Source organism: Procambarus clarkii, chromosome 37, assembly GCF_040958095.1.
Source record: "Procambarus clarkii isolate CNS0578487 chromosome 37, FALCON_Pclarkii_2.0, whole genome shotgun sequence".
Taxonomy (NCBI): domain Eukaryota; kingdom Metazoa; phylum Arthropoda; class Malacostraca; order Decapoda; family Cambaridae; genus Procambarus; species Procambarus clarkii.
Genome location: NC_091186.1, coordinates 13,305,373 through 13,321,775, shown reverse-complemented (window position 1 = coordinate 13,321,775; position 16,403 = coordinate 13,305,373). Strand labels below are relative to the sequence as shown.

Here is a 16,403-nt window from a genome sequence, read left to right as displayed (position 1 = left end):
GTGTGTGTGTGTGTGTGTGTGTGTGTGTGTGTGTGTGTGTATATATATATATATATATATATATATATATATATATATATATATATATATATATATATATATATATATATATATATATATATATATATATATATATATATATATATATATATGCTAAATCTTCATAATCATTTTAAGTATTTAAATAAAGAAATTCATTAAATTTATAATTTTCATACAAAAATGATTACCAATGATTGGTTTATTGCCTAATATAAATGCCTTTTTCATGAATTTGTAAGTCTGATATTTAAATCATCACCAATAAGTCCTCACTAATATGCACTAAGGCAATTGCAGATTATGAATATATATTTTTTTCTGCAAATATTTTAACAGAATATTGGAGATGGTTATAGATGCTTCACACTGGTTAAGATATGGAAATTTGTCTAAATATTTCATATTTTCTCCCATAAATAAATTTAGTGCAGAAATATTCATGGATTATTCATCTTTCGTATAATGTAAAGAAAATGTAGATGCCATAAAAACAAATTTTCTGTGAATGTTTTAACAAAATGATGGATATGTGGATGCAAGTGTTGACAATTCACCCGGTTCGAGATGCAAGGGATATCTTTCTAAACATTTCAAATTTTCTTCCACAAAGAAAGGATTTAAATTCATAATTTGGGTACCAGAATGTTAATCGACGATTTGCTCTCTCGTATGATGAAAATCAAATGCAGTTTACCCAAGATATTTTTGGCAAATTTGTAAATTCTAGAGATGAAATCTTTATGATTATTCAAATTCTTGGAGAAGAAATATATGGTCCTTTTTATTTTATTTTTTTTATTTTTTTGCAGGGATATTCCTGCGCGGGCGCTAAGCCTCTGGCTGGCCCACTAAGTGTTGCTTGTTTCTGTTTGACTTGGGCGGAGTATGAATATTTATGACTCGTATGGTCGCATCAGTAAGATTTTGCCATATGTGTTTAACAACTTCTTCTGCTCTGTTCAGTCTAAGTTAAAATCTCAATGGGTTTGTAACTGTGCACTGTGTATATGGTCCTTAAATTTATTACACGCGCTAGCGAGATACAGCGAGTGGTTTTAGATTACCGAACTGTGCTTGGAATAGTGGAAAAGCACAAGGATTATTAAGACATTACATATACTACTCTCCTTGAAAGCTAAGTTAAAAACTTCTAAAACATCAAACTTTTTTTTTTTAATGCTAAGTACTATACTGTAATGTATTTTTTTTACCTTACTGAATATGCTGACATAAATTAAGAGGTTTTCATTTAATATCTGTAACTACCATATTGCAGTTACCATACTTATTGCCACACCTACACCATTTTGATTATAATTAATGATTGATAATTCCATAAATTCTAATTTTGTATATTTTAAATTGCTATCCCAAGGTTAAGCGAGTGTTATTATGTCTAAGGTATTAAGTAAATACTCAATTCTTTTATATTAGAAACTCCAGTTGAAACAGTAAAACTCACAGTAACACTCCAATACTGTAGATACACTATTTTCTACATACCTGTCCAGTATTTGCAATTGTGAGGTATTTGGTCTGTGGCTGAAGAAATTTCACAGGTTCTAAGATAATCTCTGTGGTGTCAATGGTTACTTGAGGTAAGAATTCATTTTCGAGCTTATCAAGCTTTTTCATCACTTCCTCGTAGATACGTCGATATCGCCGTGTGTCAATCACCTTTATCTAAAATTGAATAAAAGAACAAAACAAAACATTTAGCATTACCTGAGTGTGACAGGGAATAATAATACCTGTCTCTCTCTCTAAGAAAGAGATAAATAATACTGTCTTTAATATTTAACACACTAATTGCCTCTCTATATGTATACAGTAGAACGTTCCTAATGTTCCATGGAACTGTGATACATGTGTCAGTAATGTGTCCACAATAAATGTTTATTGTCGCAATATTACTTGTTAAAAATTCACTAAAATTACAATATGTAAAGTTTCACACACTATTTACACAGTAACACACTCTATTACACACTCAGTACTTCAGAAGTGAGTAATAATCAACGAAGTAGTCCATGGTGCACAGCACGACTTCGTTCTCGTTGTACCAGGTACAGATAAATTTTCACTTCCTGTTTCTTCATGCTGTGTGCTTGCAAATAACACTCTCATGTACATCCTTGGGTTTAGTACTTGTAAGTTGTATGAAGCCAAGCTTGTAAAGCATAAGGTAGTATTGAAAAGATTATAGGAAAAGATCAATTTGTAAGGTAGTCTTGAAAAGATCGCTTTGTATGGTCCCACACAGGAAGAGATTCGGCTTGCCTCAAAGAGTGTCCGTCAGTCAGGAAGAGATTCAGGTATTCTTGAAAATATCTATGGAAAACACCACCATGGAAGCCGCTAACACCGTTCATCTATGCTACTTGTATCAGATGCATCATCACTGAACGCAGAAAACGATTCATCTATGTATCATCTAAATAAATTGGAGATAGCATAGGATTGCAAGGGTGACGCTCAGAGCTACAACTGGATACGCTCACTGTATCGTCCTCATAGGTGCTGTATCACTTGCATCCGACCTTTGTGTTAGGTCCTTATTGCGCCTAGCTTCACCAATATTATGACCCTTATGTTCTTCAAACAATAAGGTTTGAATTTCACCGACAGAGCCTTATCTTTGCGGCCCTAGGGCATTCTGGGAATTTTTTCCAAGATGGCTGCCTCTCACTGGAGATCCTAAGAATCCATTTCGTACACAACTAACCACGCACACATTTAGAGTGGATTCGAAAAAATAAAAAATAGTTTTCTCCATTGGCGCAGTTTCCCACCGACCGAGAATACTCGGTTGGCACAGTTAAGTGGTTAATATAGAGGTAAGAGATATCAGCAGAGGCCTGGCATGATCCATAAGTACAGCAGTACCAGTGTAATTACCCAAGTATACTGTAGTTACTGGATGAAAGCAACACTTGTGGTGTCCTGTTTTCCCAGTACCCTTTGTTATATGACACAGTGACACTCCTGGCAGTTTTGGCATCCGCCCCCACCTCACTTGTTCCACCCATTTACTACTTTTGTTTGCAAAAGTGAATTTCAAATGTTTTTTGACAGCTTTGTTTCCTCAGTCTGAATCTATGTCCTCTTATTCTTGAAGTTGCAGTCTCCAGAAGTTCTTCTTTGTCAATTTTGCCGATTCCTGTTACTATTTTTTACATAGTACTGTAATCATGTTACCTTTTTTTCTATTTTCTAGCTTTGGTATATTTCATGCCTCTAATCTCTCCTCCTAGTTTTTTTTTTCCCCAGAAGCTATTTAGTACCATGTCTTTGTACCTTTTTCAATTTATTGATGTTCTTCATGAGATATGGGCAATTGGGCATGCAACTGCTGCATATTCCAATTTTAAACTTACAAATGTCATCAACAATTTCTTTAATATTTCACCATCCGTATACAGTATTTAAAAGCAATTCTAAATTTGAAAAGAATAGCATATGCTCCTCTCACAATGTTCTTTGTGTGTAATTACCTAAGTGTAATTACCTAAGTGTAGTTACAGGATGAGAGCTACGCTCGTGGTGTCCCGTCTTCCCAGCACTCTTTGTCATATAACGCTTTGAAACTACTGACGGTCTTGGCCTCCACCACCTTCTCACTTAACTTGTTCCAACCGTCTACCACTCTATTTGAGTGTGTAAGTAGTGAGGTGCTACGTGAATGGGGCTTCCCAGAAATAACCTAAATATCTAACAAAAATAAAAATAAAATAGCTTAATAAATAAATTATTTGAGATGAGATAAAGAGATAATTAATAAAAGTATTGTTTCAGAACTTACCCCAGCCTGGAAAACAGCACTAACGGGTTTATGGTCGCTAATTTTCAGGGCTGGATGTGACCGGTACACCAGTTGTGCAATTCCTTCTCCATGCCACAGAATTCGGTCACACCAAGCAGGTAATCTTGCCTTTTCACTGAAACAATGCATACCAATATCTCATTTATAAACAATAAGGAAGTTCAGGCAAATACAAATTATGACTACAAATTATACAGAGAAACAGCAAATTGAAAGTACATTTTTAGCAAAGACGGCTATTTCTATCTAAGGGCTTCATCAAATCTAACAGATATACTGTACTGTACTGATGATATCACTTGATTTGTGGGATGGAGTAGCAGTCACAAAGCAAACAAGCATGTGAGCGGTCAATTGGAACCTAAGTATTGCTCGGAGGAAGTGTTTGAGTGCTGATAAATCAGTCCATCCTCCTATTTTGATAGTAATTATAAGAAGGATGAGGACCATAGTATTCCATTCACCTGGACTCTAGGAGACTCGAACCACGGACCCCACACGTGTGAGGCCGAAGCTCTTTCGACCGTCTCCTAGAGTCCAGATGAATGGAATGTTTATTTCCACGGAAGTGTGGATGACAATTTATAGGACCATAGTACATATACCAATGGACAACGCAATTACAAAATAATAATTGGTACTACTGAATTTGTACAAACCTGAAATCGATGGATCCATCCATCCATCTATACATATACTGTATATACAGTACTTGAAAGTTTCAAATGCCCTTGCTGGGACTAGAACCTCTGCCCGCATTATGCAAAGCAGAGTGCTGTACCACTGTATCACCACCACTACAAGAGCATGGGAGAGTCTTTATGACCTCATTTAACTTCATGCCAGAGTGCATTTGGGTTATGTGGTCAATCAACTATTTCAACTAGTCCAGGTTTAACCCACAACACATGAAATATCAAATGATAAACCCTAATAGTACACAGGCCTCACTTCAAATACAGTGGAACCTCGGATTATGAATGCCCCTATTTACGAATTTTTGGGTTACGAGCCATCTCTGGGAACGGATTACATGTTCAAACGAAGCATCAGACTTGAATTGGGTGCGTTATGGTGCATAGCTCATCATACCTCGTACCTACCATTCTAGCCCCACCATGGGGCCAGAATGAGATCCCTCCTTCTGATAGGACTCCAGCTGAGCTAAAACCTGAAGCAACAGCTGGACTGGGGTGAAGAGGTACAGGTAACCCCACCTCAATCAGTCCTGCCAAAAAGCAACAACCGCAATGGCTTTGCAGTCAAGGAAGGGCACCACATATATCGGGAGACGCCTCAACCACGCTGACGCGAAGAGATCTACCTCCGTAGGCCCAAACATCCGGCAGAGCCAACTGAAGGAGCCCACATCGAACCTTCCATTCCGTGGACAGGGCAATGAACCGAGACAGGCCATCGACCATGACGTTGGATACATCTGTGATGTGAACCGCACGGAGAGCTAAACCCCGAGAACTCAGCAGAAGAGCCATTCGAAGCGACCAGTCCCAAAGAGCCACGGACCAAAGAGACCCCCCCACACGGTTCAGGCAATGAACCACCAGAGCGCAGTCCGAATGGAACCAGATCATGGAGCCGCAAGCGAGCCAAATCATCCACATCGAAAGCCACACTGCCGCAAACTTCCGCAGTGTGCTGTGAGCCCAACAGAGCGATAGAGCCCACCGTCCCTGGTTGATACATGGTTGATGGGGTTCTGGGAGTTCTTCTACTCCCCAAGCCCGGCCCGACTTGTGAGAGTTTGGTCCACCAGGCTGTTGCTTGGAGCGGCCCGCAGGGCCACGTACCCACCACAGCCCGGCTGATCCGGAACTTCTCTTAGAAAATCGTCCAGTTTTCTCTTGAAGATGTCCACAGTTGTTCCGGCAATATTTCTTATAGTCGCCGGACAACCTGGTGAACATTGCTCACAGTGCTCACTGTGCAAGAGCAAGACCCCTGTTCAGAAGCACAAAGGCCCAAGCAGCAAATTGGAACCCAAGCACACCAAATGAACTCCACCCCAAGCCCCAAGTCCCCTCAAGAGAGGCACCAGGGCAGAACCCACATCCATGCCCACCACCTTTGAAGAAAAGGCAGAGTCGAAGGGAAAAGCCTCAAAGAAGAGGGGTCCGCTGGGAGAACCCAGAAGCCTCAACAGTACAATTGGGTTCAATGGTATCTGTCCCTGCATCAAATGGGTCAGCCCCCAGGGCCACCCGACTCTCATCCCCAACTAAACCCCGTCCCGACTCCAAAATCATCAGATGTTTGGGAGTCGGCAGCAGGGGGAAAGGAGCAGGGCCAACCACACCAACCAGAGAAGGACTCGAGGCAGCGGACTGAATCAAGACTGAAGCAACCAATGCCACCAAGTCCGGGTCCCTAAGACCAAAACGAGGCAGCACTGGGGCATTCGAGAGAGCGACCAATCTAGCATATCACACCAACAAAAACCTAGTATGCAACGCAACAGCCGCTTGACCCCGAATATCTCCCAAGGAAGATTAAGTAAATTGGATGATGAGCACGGAACAAGTTTCGCACGACTTCGGGTCGAAGGTGTTGTCGATCCAACAAGCAACATGACGGAGGAAAATCAGATGATCGTCACCCTGAGACAAAGGCAACGAATATTCCTGAAATTCGCACAAGGCGAATTCTCTCGCAAGTTGAGCCTGGCCTCGGGCCGGGCTTGGGGAGTAGAAGAACTCCCAGAACCCCATCAAGCAGGTAACAAGCAGGCGAGATGGGATTTGGAAGACATATCCATAGTCACCTGAGCCCCGACAGGGGTTTCCAGGGCCCACAGGGAGAGGTGTCCCTATGGGAAGCCCAGGCACTGGTGCTCCAAAGCCAGTTGAATCCCGTCTATATACCAGGCAAACTGACCCCAGTGAAGGGAGCAACCTCAGGGGCCGAGTGGAGGACCACCAAACGAATCCTAGGCGTACCTAATGGGAAGGCAGGCAGTCCTCCATCAGGCAGGAAAGAATCTAAAAAGAATGAAAGGAAACCCCAAAAGTGCTCCAAAACAATAGGAGGCCAGAGAGAGTCATGGCCGCCGCGTGTATGCGAGCTGAGCAGCACCGTGTGCCCCAACCAGCTACAAACACTCCCTACCCAGGACCACACAAAAGCACCAAGACCATCGCTGACTCCAAGGGCCAGGCCGATGTTAAGCGACAACAACCCCTCAAGAATGAGAACCTAAAAGCCCAGGGAAGAGAACCTTGAGGCCCAAAGGATGTACTTACAGGGCACCTAGGGAAGAGAACCCTAAGTACATGCAGCCCAAAGTACTGGTAATCTGGCCAACGCCCCAACACACGGCAGGTACAACCACCAGTGGTAAAATCCTGACAGGAAATGGCAGCCCCCCCGAGTAGACATCAGCCCCAGCCAGTTTCAGTCGACGAACTGGTGAGCAGGCGGTTGGCTCGGGTGGGCGGGGCCTACCCCTACCTGGGGGAGGAGGAGGAGGGGGCATGAACGAGCAGAGCGTCGGTTTGATGATGATTTGCTCGTTCATTTGTTTTTTTGGGGGGAAGGGGAGGGGAGGTTTCTTGGGCTCTGTTCGGTCTTGGATTGCAATTTTCTACCAGTTGGGGTCTGTTTTGGGGTGCCTACCTTTCTGGGTACCCAACCCCAGTTGATGGCAGACATGAATATACTCTTAAAGAGTGGGGTTTTCATAGGCCATTGCTCCCTGTGGCTCTCTGAGGGAACCAGGTTCTGGCATGTGGTACCCAGTAGGCAGAACTCCATGTGACTGAAGCCCGAGACTAATATAGCTAGTATCAGTCTGACACTAGACACTAGAGACTAATATAGCTAGTATCAGTCTGACAGCTTCAGGGAGTTAACGGGGCTCCCACAGAAAATGACATTCAACAGAGGATGACAATTTACAGAAATATATTAGCCAGAAAATATAAAATACATGCATACATACCTTGAATCCCATTCATCACTGTCAACATCGTATTTGAATGTAGGTTTGAAAGTAATCTTCCCTTCTTTGAAGTTGTGAAATATTCGTTTTAAGGTTCGTTGCTGTGTAAGCTGTTCGTGCTCTAGGAGAATCTTCAGCTCTCCACTCTTAGCAACCTCTCTGATGTTTACGTCACAAGGATTTATCCGGTAGTTCATATCCCCAATGAAATATATATGACTGAAATTAAAAATGTAGAATTAAATAGATGATTATTTGAACGGACATGAAATTTAAAACTTAAAAGGCAACAGAATACAACTTGCAATCTTAAAAGTAAACCATGGGTTCACCTATTTAAAACATTGTTACTTAAAAATTTCTTTCGTCTGAGAAAATTTTACCATGAACATAACTAATAAGGTTATATTGTTATTGATTTAGATAAAAAGCCTATTTCTGAGAAAACCACTCAGTTGCTCCCAACTAGGCAGGAGTCCTGCTATCTCAGGATTGGGTGGACTCCAACCAAGGTCCATGTGAAAATCAACATAGCTTGTATGCATCATTGTTATGAGAGTGTGAGGCCAGCATTACTGTAAGTACAGTACTAAACTCTTGTTGCCTTGTGTTATTCTCTATCTGCACGTCAAATCTCTCTCTCTCTCTTGATCTACCAGAGATTACTTGCCTTGCTACCCATCCGCAATAGGTGTAGGCTTGAGTTAAAGAAAGATCTGATGGTGAATATGTAATTATCTGAACATTTAAACATATGTGCATGGCTATTGACTATTATAATGACAGGTCATTACTTCTTGATTGTGCATGCCTTAATGTTGATTGCCAGAGTATCCATTTGGAACTCGTGTGTTTCCCTTGCAACTGGCAGTACTCACCTAGTTGTGCTTGCGGAGGTTGAGCTTTAGCGCTTGGAGCTGCCTCTCAACCAACAATCAACTGGTGTACAGATTCCTGAGCTTCTCGAGTTCCCTCATATCTACAGTTGAAACTGTGTATGGAGTCAGCCACATCACTTCCTAGTGCATGCCATTTACTAACTACTTTGACACTGAAAAAGTTCTTTGTAATGTCTCTGTGGCTCATTTGGCTACCCAGCTTCCACCTGTGTCTCCTTGTGTGTGCACCACCTGTGTTTAATGATCCATCTTTTTTTACCCTGTCAATTTCCGTGAGTTTTTAATATGTCTTCCCGAGCTCTTCTGTCTTCCAGTGACGTGAGGTGCAGTTCACTCAGCCTTTTCTCATAACTCATGCCTCTTGGTTCTGGGACTAGCCTGGTGGCATACCTCTGAGCTTTTTCCAGCTTCATCTTGTGCTAGATACAGCTCTAGGTTTCAACACCATTAAGCCTTTAGTCATTATTATAAATTTTGACGAGGAACCACTGAGAGGGCCTTTACAATGCTTTTGTTGCACTGAAGTTGACTCACAAATAATGTGAATCGGGAGCAGGTGAAGCCTGTCAATGAGGACTGCCCCATAGGAAGTATTCTTACTCAACCAAGTGTACCCTGGACCTATACGCTTGCTATCCCATTCAATAAACAAAGTGGCATTTGTTGAAGACATATGCCATTGCAAAGTGGTGATGTTGCATGTAACTGCAGTCAGGGTGAAGAAAAATTCTACAATTTTTTTCCTTTTTCATATATAATTTACCCTTTTTTTGCCATGAACCAATAAAAGTGTGAAACAGGGTATAGATAATATGGACAAAACAAAGGGTTGCGAGAAGTGTCTTAATGCAGATTCTGAAGATTATCCATGCTGCTATGGACAAGTGAGGGAAAAATGTATATTATATAAAAGTACTGTACTTCATGAATTATTCCATCTAGGAGGGTTTTATAGCCAGCCTTGCTCTTAACCAGCTAGTAATAAGGAACATTACATAAAACATATATGACACAAAACCATCTAATTATGGTATAATGTACTCACTCGTGGTCTTTTATAGTTTTTGGAGGGCTATTGATGTTCAGGTTGAAGCATGTTCTCTGAAATATACAGTCGTGATCTTCGTTTCTGCGTTCCAACTCCTCTTGGTGAGCGGCCAAGTGAGCATTCACAAAACAAATGGAGGTGCTGTGTAAATCTAGCCTCACAGACACAGCCCCTTTGTTTCCCTGTGGTCAATGAAAATTCACTTGATGACATTTGATTGTATTGCTCACAAAAAAGATACCAAAATAGGGAACAGAACAACAAATTTTTCCAGTGATATTCAAATTTAAAGCTTCTATTAAAATGTTCTGTAAAATGTTAATAAAAAACAAAAAAGTGATATTGTGGTGGTGCACTTATTTGCACCAAAGAAAAATTTATTCCTCTTTTTGACACAAATAGTGAATACATATTTAGCTAAAGTTTTCCTTAGATGAACTAAACACAATGAACCACTAATAACTTTGTCCTGCGAGGGAACAAATGCAAAACAATTTTATATAGTGAAGAGGCCACGTCGTGCTAGTTTTTAGAAGTGTAAACATTAATGATGAATGCAGTAATAAGCACTCAGGATAAATAAAACAATGAGAATCCTGAAACAGAAAAAATGCAATCAATAAAAAGCACTATCCCTAGTTGTGTTTAAACTCAGTTCACTCTGGTATACAAGAATAGTCACTAGAGGCTAGCTAGACACATGACTGCCTAAGACAAGAGCACACATGCTGACAATCACACCAAATATTAACAACTGAGGCACAATCAAGAACCATTTATAGCAGGCAGACATCAAACTAATACTCAAAACATTAAAACAAGCGTACCATTTTGTTCATGATGCCCGTACCAACAGTGTCACTGGCAACATTGCGGACGTAAGCCAAGTGCTTCTCTTGCACCAGAACAATAAGCATCATACCCACAAGACGTACCAGACGCACTTTCTGGTACTTAGCTTTGGGGTGGATGCCATTCAGCACTGCATTCCTACAACAATTATAAATGTTTGTAATTGCTTATACCTGAGAGTAGTGTTACAGATATTGTGAAGATATATTGAAGATATATTCTATCAAATCCTGTTCTCATGACATTAGTTAACTAACAAAGTAAACCATCTGTAACATGGAACGGCTGATGAAGCATTTATTTCAATGATTAAAATTAAACTGAAATGTAAAAGTTATGAAGCCATTATCATCTAATGTACATGGATAAACAGTGATATTATGGCTAAATATTATTTTTGATTAATGCAGACTATAGAAAATAACTACAAAAGGACTAGAAATGAGAGCAAAGCAACTGAGATCATTCTGAGTCTCTAGGCACTACAAACTCTGAAAATATATTGTCTGTCCAATAGCAGTTAAGAAAGGAAGAGCATAATAAATACATGAAAAAAGTTTTTGAAACAAGAGTGTGGAATTAGGATAATGTATGGATTACAGGATGAGGATATTAAAATACAGTAATGCAGACATGATTGGTTGACAAAGACAAAGATTTCATTTGAATGCCAGAAACACATGAGAATATTATACAAGTGAAGTATTATAAACATTTGATCGAATTTTTGTTTGACTATGTAGAAAAATGATGTTACAGCAATGAATGTAATGTAATGCCCCAGTCTGTAGGCCCCTCAGAAACTTCCTTGAGCTATCACACCACAGAGAACACAGGAACTCATCCAGGAAAGAGGAGAGCAGCTGTCAGTAACCACCAAAAAAGGGAATCAGCACCAGGTCATTCTACCAAGCACCACACAAATCCATTGCAGTCTAGGATCATTCACCAAGCCTCCACAACACTATTTGACCCCCAAAACCCAAAAGCCGAAATCTCCGACCAAGACATATTAGAAAAGAATGCGGAAAGAGCTGCAAATTTGCGATCATGGGTCCTTCAGAAGACCGCAGTACAACTCAACTTAACCATCCTGCGGACAACATGAGACAAGACCAAGGGACCAGGGACACCAAATCTACAAACCATTCATCACCTGGAGCATCATGAGTGGAACCCAAATAACAGCAACCACAACTGGACAAAGTAAGTAATGCACCCCACGGCCGAACACAATTAATGACCAATCGTCCCGGCCAGAGACTAATCATCTCATTCATATGAAGAAAGGAAGGAGACAGCTGCAAATGAAGAAACTGCTCACTTGGGCCGAAAGAATAAAATCCACGCTTCCAAAGAACATGAATCTGCCAAACTTGACACCCCAAAATCATGAACTACTAAAACCAAAGTCTTTAAAACAAATCAGGAAATGAAGGGGAAACAGAAAATGAGAAGAGAAAAACTAAAACTCAATTCAGAGATCAAGAAGGCACTGGAGAAGCATTTGCTGGTAGGAGATGAAACATCTACACTGAATAAAATGAAACGCCAAGTTCTGGGAAAGCCCTGGTGGCTCCCTGAAGCTACGATGCTGATACAGTGCTAAATTACAGGGTGTGCAAGATCTTTTGCCCCACCTCCCTCCCCCCATCATTTGGGAGGAGGCAGACCGGGTTAGCCGGCTGCTCCACCCTCAGTTCTATGATGATGGTAAAAATCACCCCCTGACTCCCTGGAAAAGGGTGGGTGTCAGGAAGTCAAGGAGGACAACAACAAGGGGATTAGCCAGGGAGGAGTAAGTACCGCAGGTATCACAACAAAGAAGAAACCACATGCCGCAACACACGACCCAAGGCCACACAAGGCCAATGAGGAGGATGAATATTTACAAGATATCTGTCTTGATATATCCCAGCCACTGGCTCCATAATAGACCCTGCCCAGACCAACAGCCTTAGCCCTGCCAATCTGCCTCAAAACATAAGGACAACCCAGAAGACACAACCAGTCCAACACCGGCCGACAAGCAGTAGCCGTAGGAGCCACAATTGGTCCACAACGTCCTCCGGAAACAACAACGGAGAAAAAAATGGGTGGAAATAAGAGCTAGGGCCCACACCGAATCCAAAGAGGTGGTTAGCACAGCCTGTTGACACTTGAGACAGGAGGCAAAAAATGGTGCCCCCACCTCACAGAGGATAGGGGCATACAACTTAAGAAGAACCGCTAACGACACCACAGTGGAGACCAAAATCCCAGCAAGAGTAGCACCACCGAGTGCTCCAATGTCCTTCGAGAGCCAATCCGAATGCAGCACAAGAAGGCTCAAGGAATGCACGACAGCGCCCAAGTGCAAATAAGTGGGAAGATCCTCTGTTACTAGTGTAGTCGATAACTGAGGAACCTGAGCATGGAGCTACAATATCCCAACATCCCTAAAGAGAGCAGGCGCAAACAGGCAGATGCTGAGAGTTGCAAAGGAAGCGCCCCCAAGAAACACCTGTAACATAGAAGCAGCCTTATGCCATTCAAGCAAGCAGAACTGACAGAAACTGCACCAAGACCTGACAGCTGAGAAGACAGCGCTTCGGATTATTGGTCCTGAGGTTCCGGGTTCGATCCCCGGTGGAGGCGGAAACAAACGGGCAGAGTTTCTTTCACCCCAGATGCCCCTGTGACCTAGCAGCAAAATAGGTACTTGGGAGTTAGACAGTTGCTACGGGCTGCTTCCTGAGGGTGTGTAACAAAAAGGAGGCCTGGTCGAGGACCGGGTCTCCTTTAAAACACTTTACATACAGTGTAGTAAAAATACGTATTTCTTTACTCACAGCCATTCTTGTTCTTTGGGAGTATTATTGAAAAGGAATGTTTCAGTGTTAAGGTCTAGTTCTTGGAAGCCTATACCATACACATCTGGAGGGTCTTCATCCATAGACAGCCACTCAGCCAGCCCGACAGTAGGTGAGCGGCCGTTCACATTCCAGGTACCGGCAAAAACCCTGAAAATAATAAAATGTTCAAGAACCTACACTAAAAAGTTTATCATTCACTTGCTTCACTGTCAAAAAATTTCCCATTTACAAATAATTTCTTTAACATTTTATGAACATCATTAACCCAATTTCCTAGAAATGGGAGGCAAAAGCTTAAAAGAAAATACCAGCATTGAATGTAATAAAATGCCTCTTTCTGAGAGTCCAAGCAATAGAGTGGGACTCTCAATTCGGACTTGGGACATTCTTTAAAAGGTGAACCACCTTTAGAAAAGAAACGAGTGATGTAAAAACAGGCCAAAACTAGATTGAAAAATGTTTGTCAATTTCTAAGCTATGGGAGATGCTTTCCACCACCTTCCCCCTCAGAAACCAGGGCAAATGCCCAGTAATGCTGAAGCAAACACATGATATTCCAGGGGCCTGGCACATGGGGGCCATGAACCAGAAGAACCAGAGGATCCAAAGGAAGAAACAGTTTATCAGAGGACTCCCCTGACAAGTCAAGGCATTCACCCCAGGCTTAGAACAGAAAAGAAATTAAGAGAGGGAGGCAAGATAAAAGGGAGTCTATACTAAGCCCTAAGCAGGTTCTTCAAAGATGTAAGCAAAGGAATCAATCAGGTTCTGGATGGAGTTGACTAAACTGGAGAAAACTCCCCACAGGAACCCCAAAGGCTCCAGACTTGCATACTTCTTGCAACAGATGCTGTGGAGCCAAGGAAACACCACTCAGTGCCCGAGAGGATAAGCCAAGAGATCACGAGGCCACACTAAACACAATATGTGACTACCCAGCTGCGAAACACAGAAAATGGGTATGAAGCAAAATGACAGAAAATGAAACCACCAAACCAACTGGGAAAATAAAAGCCAATCCAAGAGCAGCAAAAACACCAAAACTCCATCTGTCCTAAGCAGTGAGGGAATGGGTATGGAACTCTGTGTTCTAGTGTGAAGCCAAGAAGAGAGAGCTAGTGCTAACCAAAGGTCACAGGGAGCCAAGAAACAAGAGCTGCCCATGACAATTTCAAAAGTCCCACCCAAACACAAGGACACTCGTGGCCAGATAAACGACATGAGATTAAGAAACTAAGTATTGTGAAGACTAATAATAAACAGCAGCTCCCTTATGACTGTAATATCGCCATTGCTCAAACAATTATGTATTAGCGATAAGACCTACCATTAATATATAATGAATTACTGGAAATATATAGCTCTTGAAATAGAACATTCTCTATAACTAGCTGACATACAACTCTAAGGTGTGAAGGATAGATAAAATTCTTTATGTAATAATCTATGATGAGGTCTGATAAAGACCTTTTGTGCCCTCTGTAATGCTTTTGCGCTACCGCTCACAGGATGAGTATGGGGTGCAAAACTAGCCGCCTCCGGTGGCAACAATCAATCAAACCATCAGGAATATTTTTTATACTTTAGGTATACTGTACCCTAACATCAGGGCATGTGAGAAGAAAATTTGGTGCAGTTATGCTAATTCATCTTCAAAATATTGCTCAAGATCTTTCTCTCACCAATATGTGTGCAAAAGGTTCTAAAATACATCTAACAATAGGGACCTTTTTTTTGCACCAACATGTGTAAATGTTGATAGTTTCAAGTCAACATGCAAAGGTAAATTTTGCACGACAATGCACAAACCCTACAAAATGTTGACAAAACTTACAAACATTCAATGTAAACAATAAGGCATCCCTATAGAGGATACCTGAAAACACACACAGACTAAGATACAGTACATATTCAGCATTTACTAAAAGAATACCATACCTAAAACTTGAGTTTCACTAAATATTTCAACTAAAGACATTACATTTCAAAATATAAATACAGGAATTTATTTACATACGTAAAATTGTGAATGTCTGTATAAGAGTCCTCTCGCAGTGCCATTTGATGTCTAATATGACTCTCCCGAGCAGCAATAGGCGTCGGAGAAATTCCTTTGGCAATATTGTGCCGATTGACCCCAAGGTCCGGGCTTCTGTCGCCATCATGCTGAAATGCAATTAAGTAATGCTAATTAAACTAGTAATAATTTGAAAAACTACATCATGTTTCTTCTGCACAATTTAAATATTTTCAGTTCATTACAATAATCATTTGTTTCCAAGCTCATAAAATAAAACCAGCGATGAATGTAATGAAACGCCATTTTTTGGGTGAATCCCGGAGGCTTCTCAGAGCTATGCCAGGCTGATATGCATATATTAGACCATGGCATCAGTCAATTCGATTGGAGTTCTTAGCCTACCGGGGACCATGAGCCAGAACCTGGCCCCCTCAGAAAGGCACGAGGAGCAATGTGCTCCTTGTGCCTTCATACCTATAGAAACCACCATGTGATTGGAAACCTTACATGTCTGTCATCTACCAGGTTAGGCATCCCAAAACAAACTACAGCTGGTTAAAAATTGCAACCGAACGCTGAACTAGCAAGCAGAAATCCCCAAACCAAAAACAAGCATGCGTCACTATCGCCGCCGCTCCACTGTCTGTGCAGCTCCCCCCTCTCTGGGAGGGGGGAAGGGGAAGCCCCAGACCACCTGCACTGGCTATCTAAACCCAGTTCAGAGGCTGAATGTCAAAAACGCGAAAACCGCTGACCGGAGGGAGGGAGGGAGGGTTGCTGGGGAGCCTCCGAAACTCACCCAGAAAATAGTGTTTCATTACAATCAATGCTGGTTTTATGTGGAGAGCCCCTCTGGCTCCCCGGAGCTACCTAACCAAAGATAAGAAAAGAGGGACTTACCCGGGAGGC

At 41.6% G+C, this 16,403-nt stretch overlaps 1 protein-coding gene across 3 annotated transcripts in view; it reads right to left on the bottom strand.

Annotated features, from left to right (window-relative positions):
- The window catches only part of Ocrl (Oculocerebrorenal syndrome of Lowe), a 117,171-nt gene that overhangs the window by 36,727 nt on the left and 64,041 nt on the right, over positions 1-16,403 (bottom strand). For all 3 annotated transcript variants that reach the window (XM_045754463.2, XM_045754461.2, XM_045754462.2), the window contains exons 6-12: positions 15,492-15,640; positions 13,451-13,621; positions 10,595-10,757; positions 9,765-9,949; positions 7,821-8,039; positions 3,845-3,980; positions 1,546-1,725 (exon numbers count right to left, since the gene is read on the bottom strand). In XM_045754463.2, the coding sequence (XP_045610419.1) occupies positions 1,546-1,725; positions 3,845-3,980; positions 7,821-8,039; positions 9,765-9,949; positions 10,595-10,757; positions 13,451-13,621; positions 15,492-15,640 (1,203 nt within the window). The remainder of the gene's footprint in view (positions 1-1,545; positions 1,726-3,844; positions 3,981-7,820; positions 8,040-9,764; positions 9,950-10,594; positions 10,758-13,450; positions 13,622-15,491; positions 15,641-16,403) is intronic.